A 24,227-nucleotide genomic window follows, 5' to 3' on the forward strand; every position below is an offset into this window, starting at 1 on the left:
CACCTAATGTGTCTGATATAAGCAACATTAATAAGCAAATGTAATGATTTTGAGTAGAATCGAAATTGAGCACTTTGAATCCTAGCATTTGTGGAGAAATTCCAGCTCAGGTCACTGACCTGAAGTGGTGCATGTTAGTGTATGTGAGTGTCCACACATGTAGTCTCATGTGTGACACACACATCCTCGTTGCTTTCCATATGAACTAGCTCCTCTATGTCATACAAGTCTAATCAAGCTTTCAGGGGTCTGATGGAAGTACAACAGTAAACATGGTAAATGAAGGGCAGTTCCACTGTGGTGAAAGAGCTCCTTCAATATGTCACCTACTTAAGCACCCATGAAGGCTGTGAACAGACGAACATTATCTCAAGCCAATTAAACTGTCATGAAGTGACACTGATGGTGATTCAGATGGCCTGTTCTCACCTTCTCCTTCATCTTCTCGATCTTCCTGACAGAGCTGCGGCGCTGGGCACGTTCCTCATGCCGCAGGAGATTGACGTTCAGGTCTCCGGACTTGCTGTACTGTTTTTCCTCTTGCTTCTCGGCATCCTTCAGCTTGCTCTCTGCACTGATGCTCTCTGTGTGGTACATGTGGTATGTCTTCATCACCTACAGGGGGCAGTGAGGAAGCAGCAGCGAAACAAAGAAGTCATCTAAGGTTCGATGTTAAAATCATATGAGAGTTGGTCTGTATGTGGAAACACTAAAACATTTATAATCTACAATTGGAAATACAACCAATGGGGCCTGTATTCTTAGTGTAGTCTCAGAATCTTATGTGATGGAAAAGAACGGTTTGGTGGCACAGCTATCACCTACAGGACAAAGAAAGCAATTTTGAATGCTGATGATAATGATTGAACAATGCAAGCTAACACTCGCTCTCTTTGTTGGTATCCAATAGCAAAAATGTGGGTTCCCCAGATGCTTGTAGTAATATTGTTACAAGGCATGCTTGTAATTAGATAACTGCTATTCTGCAAAGACTTTACTATTGCACAGTTCAACCAGATATTCTCTTTGTGATGGTGTAAGCATAAATAAGTCCACCCCATTTCTGTAATTAGACCTCATTCGAGCTGAAAATGACCCAGTCCCTTCTCTGTAGGCAAAGATGCCTTGAAATGAAGCATATCTTATGAGCAACTTCATACATCAAGCGCTGCACAGGGCCCAGTTAAAGAAGATCAGTGTTCCCTTTGCAGCTCCAGAAGCAGGCAATTTTATGAATATGTATGACTTGGAGCTGGCAAAACAAGGGGGAATAGTCCTATTTGTTTCTTGTAATTATCATAGACTTAGATAAGAGAACATTAATGATGAAAGTTCTAGATCAGAGTTGGACATTTGTCGGCTAATGTCCAGCTCATCAAGAATTTAGCATTACCAGGGGTGGACTAATGATAATTCTATTAGTAAGATCACCAGGCAAGTGAAATCTCTTACGTCCCATGATTTGTATGTCTAGAAACCTAATTAAATAGGCTCAAAATGGTAGCTAGAATAATGTAATAAATTATGATATCCTACTTAGTTAAGTGCATTCATTAAGTGCAGACATTATCCTTTTCTAAGAGTGTCATGTTTGCACCTTCAACAAAAATCAGGAAGTCATTGGATGAGGTGACCAGGAGAGTCATATGCCAGCTTTACGCTGCACTTGATTTCACTCAGTTTTGTCGGGGTTTCCACATACAGTGCATCCGGAAATTATTCACAGTGGTTCACTTTTTCCACGTTTTGTTATGTTACAGCCTTATTCCAAAATGGATTAAATTCATTATTTTCCTCAAAATTATACAAACAATACCCCATAATGACAACTTGAAAGAAGTTTGTTTGAAATCTTTGCAAATTTATTAAAAATAAAAAACAAAGCGCTGTGAATACTTTCCGGATCCACTGTACTTGCGTATTCCTGATTCCAAAAATGCTGCATGTTGCCTGTGCATGCCTATTAATCCGACTAGTAAATGTGTATAGTGTAGCAGGTTGGTCTGATTCAGAATGAGTAGCATTAGAGCTGAGCTGTGGTGGACCACCATGAAGCAAATTTTGTTTTAATATACATTTTATTTTGGTTTTGCAAACGTCAATGGCAAATGGAGTTTTGTGTTTTTGACTTTTTCTGGCTGAACAAGAGAAGAAAGAAAAAAACAGTTGGTGACCGCTAGCCCAGTGAGCCTACTTGCCTGAAAGGCAACTACAAATAACAAAATAATAGCCCAGATACACAATCTTCATGTCTCAGGCACCCTGTCTAGTGAATTGTCCATGCCTGCTTAGCTAATGAGTTGAAAATTTCAATCCATATGTCTACTTACAAGGCTGTGCAATCTATAAATAACTGAAAAGATCATTAAGCCTAGTTAAGTCTAATTCTGGCATGTTGTTGATGAAATGCAAGCATATGTAAGTATACTCATACTGTGCACTTCTGTTGTATATGGGCAACTATCTCTATGTTTAGCGCTCTATTAAATAAGCATTTATTTATTACTGAGGTGAGGTGAAGGTTCGTTAGTAAGTGTTGAAATGAAAATATTCTGTGGTGCAGGATTGCAAAACTTCCTGACATTGATACTGCTAACTAAATGAATTACCACCTACAAGACTTGGTAATGGTCTGAACAACCAGCCATACAGAAGTTAAAAAGCTCCAGCTCTTCCCTAATTCAGAACCTAATACCACATACTAACACTAATGCAGTTGTTTTTGTTTTTTTTTTTTAAACAAAGCCTGCCAAATCACAGTCATTAGGTGAGTCCACATCTTCTGGCCACCATCTCCTGCTGGAAAAAGCTGTTTCCTGCAGCTCATTAGGAAGAGGATGAGCAGAGATTTAGCCTCTGGACAACTCACACCACAGACCAGTAAAAGTAGACAACGTGAGTAGTGTGTTAAAGTATACACAACCATCCTTCATAAGACCTTTCTCATTAGAGTAAAAATGAAAAAGCAAGAAAATCTAGTTTTAATGTGGCATTCCTAATGAAATATTATGGATGATCCTACAAGAGCTTTCCGCATCCAAATTTAGAACTGATGCGTCTATATTTCTCTTTATGCCCTGGTTTTAATGGCTGGTGCTGCACAGTTTTATGAATGCCAGCACCTGGCTCTTTTATGGTGCACAGCTTCCTGGAACATACAGCTGCTGTCCTCTGCAAAGTGACTTTTACAGCACTAACAAAACCCAAACACTCCTCATCTCATTCATCTTTTGATCAGCAGGAAGTTAGAAATCATAAATAAACCTAATAAGGCAGGAAAATATAACACTGTGTCCCCTAGTTGGAGAGACTAACAGATATCTTACTATATACAGCTCTGGAAAAAATTAAGAAACCACAGCAAAATTATCAGTTTCTCTGGTTTTACTATTTATAGGTATGTGTTTGGGTAAAATGAGCATTTTGTTCCCTTTCAAAGGGAACTCAACGTTGCGTGAGCTTCATGCTGTTGGGAGGCACATTCGTGCGACCGGTATCTGAAATCTGTGCAAAATCATGCCTATTTATAGGCTAGCCGTGGTCAGGTGACTTGGCATTTCGCATGTCGTGTGCCTGTATCGGTGCCTGTAAACCAGGTCATCAGCTCTTTTGTCTTCAGTGAAGCGCATATCAGTTGTCTGTGTGAACATGCCTAAAACTCTTCACAGTTTTTCTGTGAAGAGTATGGGAGTGGAGCGTGCTGCAGCTCTCTTGCTTCTCAGCCGAAGCAAGATGGGTTTCGGAACCTCAGAAATGCTGTTGAGGCAACCAGATGGGGTGCTGTATGGATCTGGAGGGGAAATCAGAGACAAGCACTGCACATCTCTTGCTCTTTCCTCCGGTTCAGACTCTCCGCTTCCGGGTTTTGGAGCTCGCGAAGCGATTTCTCCTTCTGTTATGGACCCACCCTCTCTGACTCCAAGAAGCCAGAGGGGGGAGCCAGTGCATCATTTTTATGGGAGCAGAGTATGCTGCAGCAACCCTCTAGGGGGTTGACTGTGCTCATTGTGAAAATATATAAATAACTAAATACAAGTTCTCAGTTTTCTCTGGACACCAAGTTGTAACAGGGCAACTAAAATCTGATCCTTTCCCTCCAACAAAATGTGGAAAGTTAAGACCCCCCCCCCATCTCAGAGGCATTCTCACCATAGTAGTCAGCACTGTGCCACAGAGCCCGATGATAGCCCAGTAGATCTCATTTGGACAAAGGGGCCATAGAACATGTGCCTCTTTCTCTGAGGGAGGGAGGTTTTACAGCCATTATTTCCTGGTCCACAGAAAAGACCGGGTAGGCAGCCAATTTTAGATCTGCATCATCTAAACTGTATTTTTCATACATACAGGTACAGCATCTTAACGCTCAAACTTATTGTTCCACAGACTCAGTTTGAGGATTGGTTTGTGAGGATAGATCTAAAAAAGATGCATATTTCATTGCCCAGTCACAGGAAGTTCCTGAGGTTCGCATTTAGAGGCAACACGTATCAATATTGGTTCTTCCTTTCGCTAGCTTTATCCCCTCACACCTTCATGAAGTGCATAGATGTCGCACTGGCTCCTTTGCTATTCCAGGGTATCCATGTGCTAAACTGCCTGGACGACTGCTTAATTCTAGTGCGGTCCAGGAAGTTGGTGATTCAACACGCGGCGATGCCTACATGCTCTGAGAACTTGGAGGTGTCCCAGGTTTCTAGCCTTGGGTCATTCTCTAGGGGCGTCTCTTATCACAAGATGGTGATGTCAGATGCCTACCTCATGGTCTCTGGAGCGGCTCTCATCTAGTGTGGCGTATAAATCGCCTAGAAGTGTGGCAGTACTCATAGCACTGAAATTCTTCTCCTCAGTTGAGAGGTCACCATGTGTTAGACAATACAGCATTGGTCGCATATATCAACCACCAGGGATGATTACATTCATGCTCCCTGTTCAGGCAGGCTCAACTAATTCTTCCTTGTGTGAGGGGAAGTTTTGTCAGTGAATGCAATGTACATTCCGTAAACATCTTGTCGAGGCAGGGGCTGAGGCCCAGGGATGGGAGGCTCCATCCATAAGTGGGTGAGTCCATATGACTTCGGCCGAGCGGAAGTGGACGTGTTCGCCTCAGAAGAGACAACACGCTGCCCACTGTGGTTTGCCCTCACTCTTCCTGCACCAAAGAAGAAAAAAAAAGTCAGGGCTGGATGCGATGATAGGTGGCCAAGGTCACATCTGTATGCCTTTGCCCCATCGCTCTGCTCCCACAGGCTCTAGAGAGAGTTTGCCAAGATTATGCTATGTCTGCTGTTAGTAGCACCGGATTGGCCAGCTCAAATTTGGTTCTCTGAGATAATATCTCTGCTGGACGTCACTCTCTTGGAGATTCCCGTTCGCAGGGATCTACTGTCTCAAGCCAGAGGGTTGAATTATCACCCTCCACCAGAGCTATAGAAACTGTGAGTCTGGCCCATGAGGGGCACCAGCTCATAGAGTCCGGTCTCTCAACCGAGGTTGTAGAGACCATGTTAAACGCTAGAGCACCATCCACAAGAAAATTGTATAATTGTATGCGTTCATGTGGCAACTTTTTTATTGTGGTGTGCAGAACGCCAATGAGACTCAGTAAACTGCACAATGGGTACAGTCCTGGAGTTCGTAAAGGAACGTTTCTCAGCAAGGTTGGCTCCTTCTACATTAGAGTCTATGTAACTGCCATTTTGGCCAGCCACACCCCTACTGATGGAGCCTCTGTGATATCCTTGGTATGATGGCGTGGGTATACTCATTCCCACAGCATTCCCCGAGAAGGGAAGAGATTTTGCCATACTGGGGTATACCTGTAAATTGCGTCTTCGCTTCAGACAAAGAGAAGCTGATGACGTGGTTTACAGGCACCGTTTTATAGTCATGCGATGCGCTGAACGCCATGTCACCTGTATATGCAAGGTCTATAAATAGGTGTGATTTTACATAGAATTCAGATACCAGTCTCCTGCAAGGGCGCTTCCCCACAGAGTGAAGCTCATTCCGTTCTCAGGGAAAAAGGTTACATGTATAACCCCAACGTTTTATTTTATAAACTACTGACAACATTTCTCCTAAATTCCAAATAAAAGTATTGTCATTTAGAGCATTTATTTGCAGAAAATTACAATTGATCAGAATAACACAAAAGATACAGTGTTGTCAGACCTCAAATAATGCAAAGAAAATAAGGTCCTATTCATTTTTAAATAACACAATACTAATGTTTTAATTTAGGAAGAGTTCAGAAATCAATGTTTGCTGGAATAACCCTGATTTTCAATCACAGCTTTCATGCATCTTGGCATGCTCTCCATCAGTCTTTAATATTGATGTTGGGTGACTTTATGCCACTCCTAGTGCAAAAATTCAAGTAGCTCGGCTTTGTTTGTTTCCTCTTGATCACACTCAGAGGTTTTCAGTGGGGTTCAGGTCTGGAGATTGAGCTGGCCATGACAGGGTCTTGATCTGGTGGTCCTCCATCCACATCTTGATTGGCTTATAGGCCTTTCCAGGTTTCCATCTACCCATTAGAGGATCAGGTGTTGGGAAAAGCTGAAAATTTTACTCATCAGAGAAGATGACCTTATTCCAGTCCTCTACAGTCCAATCCTTATGGTCTTTTGCAAACCTCACCCCAGCTGCTGTTTACTATTCTTTTTGTAGGTCATTTGATGTCATCCTAAGGTTATTGAGTGTCATTCGAATGAGTTGGTGGTCATCCCGGTCAGTGGAGGGTTGTTTTCGCCCTCTGCCGGTCTGTAGCTTTCTTGTCCCCAATGTCTGCTGCTTGACCTTGTTCTTATGAACCACCGTCAAATTGTAAGGATGGAAGCAACCCGACTCTCACTGTATCCCTCTGCCAGTAAAGGCAGAATTGAACCCTTCTTTTCCTCACTCAAAACATTCCTTTTCAACTCTTTTGACATGGTCAACAGTTATTTTTTTTATTCCAATTACTTTTGAGGCACTACTAGCATTGTCTTTGACATCCAGCTGGTCCTATTGCACGAGGACAGTGATGACCACAGCAGTGGTTTTTATACTTTTCCTTATTAAATGAGATTTGGTTCAGATAATCACCTAATCAAGTACCTCATTTAGTAAAATGAGGTGAGGTGTGCCTGTGTTAGAATTCAACAGACACTGGAATGGAATGGCTGCCATACATGTAGAGATGCGGATTAAAAAAACTATTTGCTGTGGTCTCTTAATTTTCTCCAGAGCTGTATATTCCAGCATGGAGGAGTATCAAAAACCTGTTTCACTACAACCAAGGATGTCAGCTCATTTCTCTACTGAGGAGAAAAAAGGAAGCGTGTTTACAAGCTAGCTGGATCTGTATGTCTGTAAGTCCCCAAGCAGCAGAATCTCATTTTCAGCCATGCTGAGGTGGTTCGTTGTGAGCATACTGTAGATTTGAGCTGTTTGATTTTTACAGCACACCAGCAACAGCACCTTCAAAAGAGATGTGGGCCAACACTGGCACCACAACAGTATAATAAGTATAATATTATGTAATAGCAAAGATATTTTTTTGATATACCTGTGTTTTGTTTGCAATTGTTTGATATCCATGAGGTCAGAGTATAAACAAAATATCAAAAGCTTAAATAATAAAGACAATTTTTCAGAGCCATCTTTGCTCATATATACCAAGGGTGCCAATATTGGTGGAGGGCACTGTACGAGGTGGAAACGCTATCCACTGCATCACCATGCCACCCTCTTCAATGTTAGTATGCGCTTTATCCTGGTCAGGGTTGCAGTGGATCTGGAGCCTATCCAGAGGAACACTGGGTGCTAGGTAGAAATACACCCTGGATAGGATGCCAGTCCACTGCTGGAGACCAACACAACCAGTCACTGATAATGGATTTTTTTAAGTATGTTGTCTTAATTGTAGGACAAAATGTTTTCTATTACAATTCTAGTCACTTCTGGCTGAATATGCTCTGTGCACCACAGCCCAAAGCTTTCAGGTTCCATAACTTAGGTAATTGTTTATTCCAGTGCGTGCACAGAATAAGTAAAAACACCTAAATCACTTTCTAGATGACAGCGCAGAGCTGAATCAGGGGACGTGACTCTGGCTTTACTGCAACATCATTAGCACAGAAATGCTAATACTTCTTGTGCATAATTTCAGGGTTAATATGTAAGAAATCTGCTTCGCTGTTAAAGATAAATATACCAAGTGTGACCGTTGAAACAAATTATCTATACAAACAGCTCAAGGTGCTACATGCATTGCTGCACAAGGAAGAATCTGCTGTTCTTTTTATTTATTTATTTATTTATTATACCTTGTGAGAGGAGTAACTAGCTTTACTGCAGCAGCAATGCTGCAGACTCTCAGCTCTTCTAGGCCTCATTGCTTATTCCCTGCATATAATTCCACCATCAGGAAAGACTGGTCAATAATTTAGTCTGCATTTTAATAAATAAGTATTAATTACTATAAATAATAAAGAAATGTTCCATTATTTGGTTCTTTAATTTTGTTGTTTTTAATTATTGAGCCATAAATCAAAAAACGCAAAATTACATAATGGCCTGTAAATTGATATATTAATTCAGAGCTTGCACATGCAAGTTTAAAATACCGACCTACTTATATCTATACAACAGCAATTGCTGTATTCAGAAAGCATGGAAAGTGCATGACTTGATGATAGACAGAGTGTTTCTTCTATGTTCTGTCTATATTCATCAGAATAATGTCACATCTTTTAGAACATGGGGGTTTCCTTCTGGTATCCTCCTTCATCCTAAAAACATCCCTGTAGTGTGATTGGCTCCTCTAAATTTGTGTGAATAAGGATGTGAATGTGTGTGGTGCCCTGTGATGGACTGGTGTGTATTCTATGGGATTTAATTTGTGTCAAAAGTACTGGACATAACTTTTCAAGAAACTAACAAAAATATACAGTGAGAAACAAAAAAACTAAACTTTTTCTGAATCTCACGTGTGGGTGGGCTTAACAGCAATTTACTCTTATTGACTAATGAGATTTGGATTTACAGTTCAGCTGTAGTGTTCAGAGTGTCCAGCTGAGGAGGAGGATGATGACGCTTTGTGCCACTCCTGAGAGCTCATCTCAACAAAACAGTCATATGAGACTACCCAAACCTCAAAATATTAATTAAGAACTAATATACTGACTAAAGTAAGTAAATAATTTCCACTACAAAGTACAAATACTATAATTATCCAGAGATACAGATCCAGAACGCTCATAAAAATTCATGACACTGAAGTGTCTACTCTTAAGCCCCACCCACACGTGAGATTTGTGCCAGAATGGTGACCATAAACTAGCGGAGCATAAACGAAATATTTTACAGTGTAAATGAAAACTCTGGCAGCATATTCATAAACCATGATTATTGAAAATTAAGCTTTGAAAACTGTTAACAAAGAATGCTGTTTATTTGAAGATCAGGTAAAATCTTTGCCACTGAGTTCACTGTTTTCAGTTTCAGTGTTTTTCTTCTTTCTCATTGTATATATTTGCTCGTTTCTTAAAAAGTTACGTTAAATACTTTTGGCACAAATCTAATCCCATAGTATTCCTGCCACGCCCAATTCAACCCTGACCAAGGTTAAATGTTAACTGAAGAGGACAGAATGAATATAGATTGTTTCAATCATATTCATAAGTACAAAAAGTGATTTCACTCTTCCTAAAACAAATCCATTCCAAACACTAGCAAAGAACCATACTCCACAACGTGATGTGAGTGGTAGATTGATTTAATGACAGGAAGTCCAAATTAAATTTAAAGTAACATGTTAGTCAGATGTTGGATTTTCCCTCAGGCCAGGAACAATCTTTTCTTCAGAAGGTGTATAAATTTATAATAGATAAAACACTTGGACTGCTGCAGTGAATATAGACGGCTGGATACACAAGCAACTCCAGCATCTGGAGCACATATTTTATCTCAGATTATATCGTCACTATATGGCCAAAGGTATGTGGACATCTGACCATCACATCCATATATGCTTTTTGAACATCCCATTCCAGATTTAGTCCTGCTTTGCTGTGAATTTTTGTGAATTTGTTTAACAAAAGAACAAAAGGTTAAATAATAAAGACATTTTTTCACAGACTTCTTTGCTCATATTTACCAAGGCTGCCAATATTAGTGGGGGGCACTGTATCTTGTTTGTTTGCTTTTCAGGAGACTCAAAAATGAGTCATTATGTTTTGAAAGCTTTACATTTTAAGAATGGCACCACTGGAAATGTCTTCATAAAATGTCTTCGCATTGTATCTTAGCCATTCTTTACCTCATTGAAACAGACTATAATGGATCTAATTAAAGTTGGGGCCTTAGGTTCAAAATTAAACATAAGTACACTAAATACACAGCAAACATTTGCAAGCTGTTTGGTTTTACCATGGAAAACACTCCTGAACAGCTGGTTAAAGATTTCAGTCGGGCAGCTGCTCTAGTCTACAGAGGAAATGGGGAAATTGGACAGAGATTATTCTCTGATACAGACTCACTGGTGAGTATTCTCACCAATGAGATGAAAAGAAAACCTGAGATAGCAAGCAACTCATCCTGATAAAGATAACGAGGGAAAAAGCATGGGGAGAGAGGGAGAGAGAGAGAAAGAGAGAGAGAGCGAGAAAGAGAGAGAGAGAAATAAGGCTTCAGATGTCCTTTATTTCATACTGACTGATGAGGAAAGTTTACAGTGTTGTTGTGTGCACAGATGGAAGCATTAAGAGTGAAACTAAGATGGCACTAATGTAAGAAAACTGCAGAAGCCCACAAAATTTCTTCAGCAAATATTACTAACAATACCATCAATCATACAGATATCATCATCATTATGCCACTGAATGGAATGTTTGTGTCAGGCAGGTCACCTGAAAGCAAGTTCTCCTTCTTCACCTAACACTGGACAAGAATATAAACAGGCAGCAGCAAAGCAAAAGGCCATGTTGCCATGGTGAAAAATGTGCCATGTGTGAGTTCTAGTGGAAAAAAAGAGCGGAATAGAGGTGTGGGAGAGAACGATTACTCACCGTGTATAGCTCATTTGTCACTTTCACCAACTCCTCATGCATCTGAATGCCAATTTCTTTACTCTGAAAAAAAAACAGGTCAAGAATTGTTACAAAATGTATATTTGTTAGTTAGATGCACATCAACAGCGAAATGCATTCAAGAAAAACTAACGCTAAATGAACAGAGACGCATTATTATCTTCATACATTAGCTAAGGCATGCATGATGAGCTGTAACCAGTCTAACTCCATTATCTCGTGCTGTATTTTCTGGACAAGAGGCCCCTTACAGTTAAAAATCAATATGCTGTACTCATACACCAGCACAGGAGGCCCGTCCATGAGGATGCAGTATGTGTGGAAATGCTGTAGGTTTACCATCTTGCTCTCCAGTAATGAATGCACCCATTTCCTTTCCATTTATTTATTTACTATGTATTTTAACTTATTTCTTTTTAATTCATTTTATTGTACTGATTTCATATCTGTACTGATTTCAGTCCTGTATAATTACATTTCTATTTATTATTATTGTTATTATTACTGTCATTATTATAATAATACATAGGTGTTAACATGAAAGTACATGTATGTGCATGTACAGTGCTGTAAAAAATTATTTGCCCCTAAGGAGTAGTATGTCCGAATTCTCAGTATTCATAAAACAGGAGTCGAGAAATACCCAGATGACCTACTCCTTCCACCGAGATTCTGCAGTATGGAAGCAATGCACACTGCACCGTCCCATAATGCAACAGGACTGGCGTGGAAGTGCTGTCAGAATCAAAAAATTCTTCTGAAGTTGTAGGTCACATGACAATGCCAACATAGCAGATGTAGTATGTCTAGATTGCATTCATACTACACACATATACCGATCAGTACATACTGTATCAACGATACTGAATCAAATTCAATAATTTCAAGCTTGAAATAGTCTTGCTCTATTGGCAGATAATTTATCAAATTTTAATCAAAATGATCTTCCAATAGAATAATACAATTTAAAGCTTGAAATGAGTAAAAGCATCTAACAGGCTGAATAATTGTAGATATGATTGATAATAATCTCATAATAAGAACATTAGATAAGACTTGCTAAGATATCATTTTTGCATTGTTGCTGTAGTATGACCTCACATCAACTCAGGATGTACTGTTATTGGAAAATAATCAAGAACACACCGCAATATACCATCCCATCATTGATTATTTTCCTGCAACACCACAAATCATCACGCTTTAGTCCTTATTTATCTTTTGTCTCTTTAGTTTTTTCCTGGGCTAAAGTCTTATTCTACAGCACTGGAAGATATCTGACTGCATGTGCATAATCACAAATGAGTCATTTCACAGCAGTGTTTAATGAAGAACCTTCATAATTCACTTCATAAACAGGTGTTGTTTGTGAGATGTTACAGTAGACATGTAACTGTTTTAGAGACCTGAAAGTGTCTCCCAGCTACATGTCAGTTAGCATATAACATAACTAGCTGCATGTCTCTGGACTGAGAATGGTGTGTCTATTGGGCTACAATGTGGGGGTTAGTGTGTGTGTGTGTGTGTGTGTGTGTGTGTGTGTGTGTGCGATGTCTAAATATCAAACTATTTATTGAAGCCCCTGATTTCTCTTCTTTTGTTCACTTCAGATGGTGGAATAACACATCTAACAAACAAATTTTCTAAAAAGATTAACAAACAGACAGTAAAAACAATAATAACTGGATATATTACTATTAGCCTAATGTAAATTATCCAACATATATATCACTTTGAATTATGAGCCACCGCACTGGCTAGAATAAAAGAAATGACGTACGGTACTCCACGTCTTCAGATGAACTTTGGTCAAAGTATGTGCTAAAAGCTCTAGCATGTCTAGTTTCGACATTCAGTCATTCATTTTCCTGTAATTATTGCTGTGTTTAGCAGGAGAACAAATCAGGTCCTTTGATTAATCTCTGCCAAGACTCACTCATACATCATGAGTCACCCAAACATGTCAGACCAAGGGAGGTGGGAGTAAACTTCTGAAGGAAGTGATTAAAATAAAGGACCTGATATTCAATCATTCTCTTTTTAATAATGGTGGTCAGTCATGTCCAGGTCATGTCTAATTAGTTTAGACTCTCTTGAAGGACCACAAATGAAGGTTAGCATAGGATTTTAGTTGATCTGAGTATGCGGTTCTGCTTAAATTTAGCTGCCGTCCAGATGTTCACTTTGACTTAGTTCCATAAGAAAGTCATCTTGTGGTTAATTGTGAGAATGAGACATGTGCAATCCCGGCTTTTAAAAAGGGCCAGTGGTAGCTCAGTGACATTGGACTACTAATTAAAAGTTCAAATCCCAGAACCACCAAGTTGTCACTGTTGGGCCCTTGAGCAAGGCCCTTAACCCTCAACTGCTCAGTTGTATAAATGAGATAAATGTAAGTCGTTCTGGATAAGGGTGTCTGCCAAATGCCATCAATGTAATGTAAAATGTAATGTAATCAGATGTTAATCGTGAAACTCCTAATAGAAAATATTACTTAGGGTGTGTCTCGATCAGCTCTCTAGGTCATGAATCAGTATACTGTGTACTGTACACGAGTTCGGGCACTTGTAAGGACTCTGGCTCACTACACATTGGGACACTGATAACTCAATTTCTGACGACATGACTACGTACTTGCGTAAAAAAGTTTTACATGTCATATAATTTTGTTAGCTTAATCACACGCATTTCTGTCATGGTATATCAAGCAGGATCGTAGACTAGCTAGTAGATATTTAAAAGTTGGCGGAGAGCGAATTCATCCCCCATATTTTTTTTTCGAGCTCAGCGGCTTCAGAAAATATGAAGCCTTTCCAGTCATTTCCAGTAAGGGAACATAGTGAGCATCAATGCTCAATGGTTTTGCAGTGCATTGTGGGTTTTTTTAGGGAGTGAACGTTCCAGTGCACTGGAAGGATTTTCAGATTGGGACAGCCCATAAAATGCCCGACACCCTGATCAGTGCCCTGACTACTGAACTAGGGAGCTGGTTGAGACATACCCTCTATGAAATATTTGTGCTGCAGCATGAGTTTGCCAAATTTAGTTTACTTACATTTATTATATTGCTTAATAAGTTTTGTATCTTAATGCAAAAATGCGGTTAAAGGTTTTTTCAAATTATGTTCAGGAATATGATGAAATAAATTGTCCGCATACGTTTCTGTGAAAATGCTTTTGCGTTACAATATAATGTACAGCATAACGGAAAATCTATTTCTCATTTCTTCAACTTTTATTGTTTTATGCTTCAACAGCAACCAGTTCAAAAACTGCAGTATAGTTTACTTCCCTGGACCATATGCAGTACTGTAGCTAACTTACAAGCATAACTAACAAGCATAACTTACCTACTGAGGTTAGGTTTTGACAACAATGTTACATAATAATCAATAAAATTCAATGGATTTGTTATCAAAACTAGCTTGACAAAATAAAGCCATGACATGCAATTATTTCTTCACAGAATTATCTGAGAAAGGAAAACAGGGGCCCAAACACTCGCCGTAATACTTTATCTCCTGTAGCTTAATGTTTGGCCTCTGTGAGAAATTTCACGAGGTAACTTTGAGCTTTGTTGTTGCTTTGCCTTTACACACTTTGGTGTTCGCTTCCTTCGCATGAACTACACTGATTTATTTCTGCTTCCCAAAACCAGCTTTGTGTTGATAAATCACAGAGAGCTATAATCCCAAAAATCAACTGCGCTTGCAGTGTCAGTGCAGCAAACAACAAAATATCAAAGTATTACATCTGGTTGTGTAACACAGTAATGTGAATGCAAAATGTCTTACAATATACTTAAAACATATAGTGACCTCTGGATGTGATACAGTAAAAGATGAGATGTATTAGTTTCACCATACTGTGCTTTGTAATTCGATAAGGATAATGAGTCTTTATAGGTCACATATACAGTAGAGCGCAGTGAAATTGTTTTCTTCACATACCCCAGACTGTCAGGAAGCTGGGGTCCGAGCTGGGGTCCTGTAATTTATTGTAACCGCTACAGAAACGTATCTGTGTGTCAGATATTAAAATATGCTCAGAATTCACAATGCACAATAAAACATGATTAGTGGCTCTTGACCATATTGCAGCCTTCAATATATTGTGCAACCTTTTGGAATCAATACTCACTCTATGTCTGAGACACACACACACACACACACACACCATGTCTACAACCCAACCCTTCACAAGCAGCATGAGTTATGTGTTATGGGAAAAACTTGATACCCTGACACATACATCACATCCTGTCAGCACACACACATACACACACACACACACACACTTAAAGCCGATATTATTAATCTGCAAAGATTGCATTCCAACACTTCATATCCAACAATGAACCTCATTTATCAAATCGAATACAAACTAATTTATTTATAAATTTTGCGTAGGAGCATTTACACAAGAAATGTGGTATTCTTGAAAATCCAGTCATTTCCAATATCTTATGAGAACTCCTAGGTTTGTGAAAATTTATTACAATTACAAAAAGTTGTTGCAATTGCATGTACAGATTATGATGTTAAGTTTAAATAGCATATTATTTATATATGCACAATTTTATTGAACAGTTTGTGAACCTCAGTCATTTTATAATAATCTGAAAGGAAACAATCCAAACAAAAACCATCAATTAAGATATCTTAATTGATGATTTATATATATATATATATATATATATATATATATATATATATATATGTCTAGCCATTCAACTGGGACAAAAGAAATGCCACTGTACACTGTATAAATGGAGGGAGAGTTATGCTGCATCCCATTTCACCTAATTATGTACTAAAAGTATGTACTCTTTTTTTCGTGAAGAAAAATTACATACATTTCAGTGTGTAGCAAAAGAGTATGCAAGTACTGGTACATACCAACACGGCATGTAACAGAAGAGAATGCTGTTGAATAGTTACACACACTGTCATCATAACCAAACGTTCAACTTTCCTTCATTTGTTATTCCTTATATTATTTATACTATATAATTTAGTTTACCATTCCCCTGATTTATTTTTCCACATTTCATTTACACCTCTCTAAAATGTGTACTTGAATTCAGCAAAGCAAACTTACAAATCTCTACCGCCCTCACGCAAGGAGTTGTGAGAAATATTAGCTGAAAAAGTGTCCATGGATCCACACTTCGAAAATACTACACCATCATAGGTCATGAAGTGACCTCATTTCAACATACTACGTTTCGGGACACGCTCATTGTAATCTTGGACACTATTTAGGACGGATAGAAGGCGAAATGAGACACATCATTAGTCTGTCCCCGAGGTAGCCGACATGTTGGAATAGCTGAGCTGCTTTACTGGAAGAGTTACGACTCTCCGCCCCTAGGGAGGCGCTCTTTCAGTTGTATAGTCATCATTTTGATGTTTTCAGCTCTCTGTCAGCTTTGCCTTTTATAGAGTTTTGTGGGAGTCCCCCAATGCAAATCACAAAGCTGTGAGCAAATCACAAAGTACTTGATAATTTGGCCTTGGAAAGTGAATCATTTATTATCGTATGCATGTGAGTACGAAGAAATCTGGCAGGAAATTTCAGCTCAGTCTGACCTACAAAACAATTGCACTCTGTTTAATTAATCAGTGAGAATATACTCAGTTAATTCAGTGTTACTAGTATATAATGTCTACCTCTGTATATACATGTGCATGTTAACTGGGGACACAAGTATGCCACTTCTAAAATACTGCACTGCTACATTTTTTTGTTCTATTATTGTGTACAGCTGTCTCCAGATGTAAACTGTACAAAATGTAGATCCCTAAAAAGAATTTGAGCTGTTTCAATACTGCTGTGTGTTTTGATGTATTATTGTGACTGCTTTGTCAAACACAGAACATGCAGTCACTTGCAGCTGTTCTGATGCAACACAGTGAAAGAGAGTGAGTCCAGTCTCTCTCCATCAGAGGAAACACTGCTTCGACGACATTTACATTTATGGCATTTGGCACCCTCATCCAGAGCACCTTACAGAAGTACCAAGTAACTGCCAATGCTCTACGACTTCATCCTTCTTCTCCTAACTGCTGCTAATCATTTGGGTGCATTTTAAACCCTGAGCGCCAGTGAATACCTCATTATTACACAAGAGTAACTGATGCATCAATCCACTGATTGTATAACAGTGACACACAAAGCCTTTCCCTGCTAAATGTTTGATAGGTTTATGGAGTGCTAATCGTCAAAAGAGATGAGTAGTTACACTTGAAATACTCAACATGGTGCAATTCTACAGAGATCAGTGTTTAGCCCCAAGCTAGCAGGGCATCCAGCTGAGAAGCCGGTTTGAGTTCTCAGCATGGGGGTGTTTTCCACCTATAAATGAAGACGCAAAAAAAAATCCTTGCACACATTGCATATCACATACACAACAGTAGTGACAGTAAACTGTGCCAGGGAATGATTGCAGGTTTTTTATTCTCAGCTGAACTGTTTCCAAAAACCTAGGGCTAAAAGACATTACCATGGACTTAATTATCGTGGATTTAATCCAATCTAATCCGATCCAAATAAATCTTAAAGACAGCTCTTTGCATACTCTTGCACTCCTCCAAGCTGAAATGGAGTACACAAATGCGTACTGCAGTAGGCTCACACTGAGTTGCACCAGTTTACTGATTTCATTCATATTTTAAGTCTGTTTGAGGTCAGACCTCTGACCAACACAAGCTGCCAGTGATCCCTCGGGCTCTTTCACTGCTTGTCATTGGCTTATTCATGTTCTCCACTTCCGGCCTCTCCTGTGAATGTTAACCAAGAGAGAGTGCACACACCTAGAGGAAGCCCAGCCAGGTGTCAACATGCTGCTGCTGTTTGCTTTAGACCTCAGGAATCTGGGCTATGTGCTGACACCATTTCACATATAGAGCCCCGAGCTGTCAAGTTTAAACCATGCGGCACTGTCCTTCATAAATGCCTGAAAAATTGTTCGAATGTGACTTCTTATACTTCTTTATATGTCCAAACCCTAGGGCTTACTATTAAGTAACTGCAACAGGAACAATGAAAAATCATTAGCAAATATTATAAGAGTGCTGAGGGAAAGCAAGAAATTATCCATGGTTCTAAGCTATGTAACATGCTAACACACGCTCGTTAATGAAATAACTATTTAAATTGCCTGCGGCAAGCAGTTTGCTGTTCTAATACAGTCCGAAAAGCTGATTCAAGCAGGTACAGCATTATAATTCTGAAGTTAGTTATTTTGACATTACAAGAATCATTGAAGAGTGCAGCGTCTGTTAAAATGTCCAATTTGTATTGTTTAATAAAACATTTAAATAAATTACTACCCATATTAAGATGATTTTATTAGCCATATTATTATTAGGACTCTATAGGAATCATCATTATATCACACTGCATTGTGGAACTGATTTGCCTTATTGGTTGTACGATATTTTATGGATGCTCACTTCTGCTACAAATTAGAAACACATATTTATCACTCAATTACAATTTTTTTTTAAATCTTGCAATTCTAATATCACAACAACTACACAGACATATGCATCAGTGTGTAAAGAAGCAATATAACCTACCTGTAGTATTCTTCTCAGGAGAAACTAGCTGCTCAAAGCGAATGTTTAAGGCTGAATAGGATAGTGTGCCTGAGGAGTTGGTGTGGTTCACAATAGTCAGATTAAAATCTGCAACTCTGTTGATTTTAACTCAGAATTGCAGGATACGTTTGTGTAATATTTTCTCGTATGTGCCAAAAAAGGTTCCATAATATTTACTTCAAGCATATAGGTCTACACAGTAGGATGAAACTAATGTATATAAAAAGCTACTTCATTATAAAGTGAATAAACATTTTCTCAAAATATCACACTTTTTAAAATCAGTCTAATTAACTAAATGTGGATGCAGCAATAAGTGACAATAATTATCCTCTTATTTATTTATTTGATCTCATTTGTAGCTTGGGTTTTTGAGTTTGTATTTTACTCTTTTCCAAAACTTGTCACTTGAAGCTTATCAGGAATTCACATGCCATCAGACTGTGACAGGACAGTCACTGCAATAAAGGAAAGCTATGCACGTTATGCATGGTTAGCGTTCTAGATACATATTCCTCAGACCCTCATTCAAACCCTAAGTTCACAGGCCAATCCATATTCCCACTGCTAGCAGCACAATTGGCATTATTATAGAAAGCAATAAAGATCTGTCCCAACATGAAATACCTGGATATCAATGCTTAAAACATACAAATTCCTTGCCATGATGTTAACATTATATATTCTCGATATCTATTCTGTTCTCATCCTGTTATCTGCTCAATAACTCCATCCATCCATCCATCCATCCATCTTCTATACCACTTATCCTTTTCAGGGTCACGGGGAAACCTGGAGCCTATCCCAGGGAGCATTGGGCACAAGGCAGGGTACACCCTGGACAGGGTGCCAATCCATCGCAGGGCACAATCACATACACATTCACACACCCATTCATACACCACGGACACTTTAGACATGTCAATCAGCCTACCATGCATGTCTTTGGACTGGGGGAGGAAACCGGAGTACCTGGAGGGAACCCCCGCAGCACGGGGAGAACATGCAAACTCCAGACACACAGGGCCACGGTGGGAATCAAAACCCCAACCCTGGACGTGTGAGGCGAAGGTGCTAACCACTAAGCCACCACACGCCCCTGCTCAATAATTAGTTTATTTAAAAAAAGTAATGCAACTACGTTTAGTACATTTCCAATTCATCCACAATGAATTTATAGGAGTTGACACATTTGATAACTTTGTCACCTCAAATATACCTTGTTTTCTATTTTCTATTTTGTCTGTTTTAACCATGTTTACTATGCTGATCCTGAATTTAGAAATGAAAAACACAGACTGTTAGTTGCAAGTAACTCTTTAGGCATGGTTAGCTAGCTATTTTTCATTAATGTCTCGCATTAATGTCTCGTATTAAAGTATTCGCATTAAGATGGATATTCCACAGGCACAATGGTGTGACACAACATTCCCAACTTTCCGCTAAAGAGGAGACAGAGTAGACACAGACCTTTTTAAAGAGGCGAATGACATCCTCGCTGACCTGCGCCAGGCGGACGATGACGTTGTTGATGTAGATGTCGTTGAGTGTGGCATGATCTCGGCTTTCTCTACGAGTCTGATTCAAAACCAGGTACCAGCAGTTCACTGAAGACAGGAGGTGCTGGTCTTTCCTAAACAAGAGAAACAAGAAAGTTTACAAGAAAGAAAAAAAAAAACACAGACAGGGCATCATTTGTGTACTCGGTGCATTTTATTGCTTTTCAAATAGAATGTGCATAAACGAAAAACTCCACATTCCCTCGCCCTCTGTATTTTCTTTTTGCTGGTGAGAGGCGGAGTTTAGCCTGCCTTTTATCTAACTTTCAGTGCAGACCAGTGTTACCAACTTAGTGACTTTCTGACCCCTTTAGCAACTTTTGCAAAAAAAAAAAAAGAACCTAGTGACAAATCTTTTCCCGCTGCATTCACACCTCTCTCTGCATCTGCTCTATTCAGTGAGTGTCTGAGAGCCGGAGATTTAACAATGTCATGGCTAACGAGACGCGATCTTTGTCACAATTTACATCATTCATATGTGAATGTTTTTAGAAAGCAATACAAATGTAATGCAACATGTCTTACATGTAAAATAGTCCACGTTATTACAGCCTAGTTCTCTTGTTCAAAGTAGTTATAGTGTTCAGAAACATTTCATCATTCATTTTCCATACCTGTCCATTATATAGTTTTATAAAAGTCATAAAAGTTATTTAAAAAATCATAAAAGTTATGAAAAGTAATTTTAAAAAAGCAAAAAAACCTATCTACCTATCTATCTATCTATCTGTCAAAAACAGATTATAGATTAGGTTATATATAGATAGATTTTATATAGAATAGATAATCATTATACCTGGTCTCCAATCTGGGGGGTTGCGTGCCACATGATAGGGGAGGCTTAGGGCGGCTTTAGTTACAAAAGGTTGAGAACCTCTGTATTTTGAGAAACAATATTGATTCACAAGTCACTCCTCTTATTGAGTTAAATAAGCTTGAAAAAGTCAGGCACACAGCTAGTTCCCTGTGGATGCACTTATATAAACACAGCTTATTTCGCCTTTTCAAGAGTACAACATAATGGCCAAAAAATAAACTGTAATTGTGACTAAACACGCAATGGAAATATTACTAGAGCATTCAGTGATTTGGTACTTGCATGTAGTTAGTGCTGTAGTCAGTATATTATTATGTTTTTACTGTGTGGAAAGAATCAGTCACACCTTTATGTGATTATTTTGGCTAATTAAAGTCAAAATCTGACAAAACAACCACAACCCTACTAAGCAAAACACAATCTGTGTGTGCAGCTCAGGAATCTGTTTATTGTTTGGAGCTGTCAGAGAACAGAACAAGCAGTCGCTTTTAATTAACTTTGTTTGGCAAAATCATGGTTTCTATGCCTAGTCCCATTTTCTTTAAAAGGACTCGTACAGGCTGCCATTATCCCCTTACAGAAGAAATAAAGACTAAAGAGGATGTTTCTCAGCGTCCTTGAATACTGATGCAACACATCACACCTGAACACAAGCATTTACATGCAAACATGATGTCTGGCAGCTCATCGATCACTTAATACCTTAACGCTGGTAATCATAATGACCCTGAACCAGAGGGAGAGTGAAAGCGTCCTGGCATGATCCTAATCTGCTTTCATGGCTTTAAGCTTTCACTAACCAACAACACCCAACGCCCACCTTCCCCCCTCCCTGTCCTCCATCTCAGCCCTATCTCCTTCCCCAATCAATCAACACGCCTGAGGATGAAGAAAGAAAAGCTCGGACGAAAGGAGACTCATGAAAAGCACAGAGATAAATGGAAGAGTTTTCAGATAAGGTGAGCAGGAGAAGCAATTACTTTTTGGAGTAAGACGAGGGAGAAATCTGTAACATCACCCCTTTCGGAGAGTAGCAGATGCTAAGCATCATGCCTTTCATTTCATGAGCTACACTACAAGATTTATACAATATTAAAACAAATGTTGAAAATGTGAGAGACACCAGATATAATGACAGATTTTACAGACTGTCTGTCTTTCAGTGTTCAAACCCCAAAACTAATGTAACATGTGGTTAAATGAGGCAGGAACCTAGTGTGAAAATGTCCATATTTGGGGTCAAAACATAGGCAGAGGATAATACATAATCAAAACTTGAAAAGAGGTGAAAGTGAAAATCAAAGAACACAGGAACAAGAAGCAAATCTGAGAACTTAGCAATACAAATAACATGAAAAGACTTCAGAAGGAGGAACAGAAACAACTGGACAGAATTAATCAAAGTAATCAAGTGAGACACAGAACAGGTGAACACATTAGGGTAGTCAGCCACTATAATAACAGGGGACCAAGCACTGGACCGAAACCTAAACAAAAGCACGTCATAACAAAAACACTGAGAGTGAGGATTCCTGACAACTAAAATATTACCCTCAAACACCATATACTTTCAGATTCTCGTCATGAGTCACAAATATGACTTTAAATTAAAATGCATGGTGGACAACAGTTTAGTTTGGCTGTCACTGGTTATCAGTCTTTCACATGTCAAGATTGTGTTTTTACATAAGACAGTCTGGCTTTCCCTCACACTACAGAATGTTGAGTGATAAATATTGAGCATGTTAAATATATGGGAGTTTAAATCAGTGTGTCCAAGGCTGGACTGTAAGTAGCTCTGAGGGATTAAGACCGGATTTCACACATCACACACCACAAGATAATCTGGGAAGATAATCATTTAACACCAGCCTTTGCTTATAAGTTTATTTTTAAAGGAAACGAGGTGTTTCAAAACTTCAACCTACTGATTTGTTACTCCAGCAGATAATCATGTCATGATAATGTTTGTCTGTAAAATACTCAGGTGACTGTAATAATGAGTCTGTTTTAATATTCAGTCATAACATTCAGTCATTTCCTGGTTAATGCTAGTGTTTTGCTATTTTGGTTGAGGGCAAATTTTTAACATCCAAATGCTCCATATATATAAAATCCAGTCCTTGAGATAAGAAATGTCTTTGATTAAAATGCTGATGTCCTCAATGCACAAAAAAACAAAAGCTAATACACATATTGATATTCATAAATCTGACATATTATATACATTAGTTAATTAATTAATAACAAGGACAGTATTATAATTTAATAGTGTCATATTTGTGTATTTACTATTGGCTTTGAATGGCACTTCATAGTTGTTTTTTTTTAGTATATTTACAGCCCAAAACATGAATTTAAGCATCACATACTGTATTGTGGTTACATCAAACTATCATTGACTTTATATTTCTCCTCGCTTAAGTGATAAATGTGCTTAAGTTGAGGGTCACGGTGACACATAACTGAGACATACCATAGTTACAGCAGGTCTGTAGTTACGTCTGCTGTCTGAATATCAGTGTGCGTAATAGCTGTATTAAATCCTCAACTCTGGATACAACCCTTTGCACATGACAGCAATGTGCTCTTGTTAACTCTGTCACACTCTGTCTATATTCATCATTGACTTTCTGCATGTCTCCTCTTCAACAGCTTTCGATCTCACTATTAGCCTGACGCCTGTATACACTACTTAACCCCTCGCATGGTTTAAATGATTGTGAATTTTGGACTTCTGCATTCAAAATAAAAACAATCTGTGACGCAACCACTAAAATCTCAGCATAAAATGTCCTCTATGAAGACAGGTAAAAAATCTTATGCAGAAGATTGTGGGAGAGAGAGTGGTGTGAAACAGGCGATAAGAATGAAAAACAAATTGAAATTTTCTCGACTTGCAAATGAGAAAGAATTGTTGACAGACGGATTGCTGAATGTTCCAGATGACTGAATGTCATGTTTTATGGTCCAGTAGACCAATCCAAAGAAAGACCTCCAATACAAGCCGGAAATTATCATTCTGATTCATAATTTAGTTTATTCAATACACAAATGCAAACTGAGCAGCACATCTGACAGCTACAACTAATCCAGAATGTAGCTGCATGACTTATTTTTTAATCTCTCCATGTCACACTATTGTTGCATTCCCTCTACTGGCTTCCTGTAGCCG

General features: G+C 38.8%; 1 protein-coding gene across 2 annotated transcripts in view; it reads right to left on the reverse strand.

Moving 5' to 3' along the window:
* Positions 1-24,227, reverse strand: part of srgap3 (SLIT-ROBO Rho GTPase activating protein 3) — a 140,076-nt gene that overhangs the window by 49,931 nt on the left and 65,918 nt on the right. For both annotated transcript variants that reach the window (XM_047158559.2, XM_017480461.3), the window contains exons 3-5: positions 20,147-20,309; positions 11,052-11,114; positions 430-615 (exon numbers count right to left, since the gene is read on the reverse strand). In XM_047158559.2, the coding sequence (XP_047014515.1) occupies positions 430-615; positions 11,052-11,114; positions 20,147-20,309 (412 nt within the window). The remainder of the gene's footprint in view (positions 1-429; positions 616-11,051; positions 11,115-20,146; positions 20,310-24,227) is intronic.

Source organism: Ictalurus punctatus, chromosome 11 (assembly GCF_001660625.3).
Source record: "Ictalurus punctatus breed USDA103 chromosome 11, Coco_2.0, whole genome shotgun sequence".
Classification (NCBI taxonomy): Eukaryota; Metazoa; Chordata; class Actinopteri; order Siluriformes; family Ictaluridae; genus Ictalurus; species Ictalurus punctatus.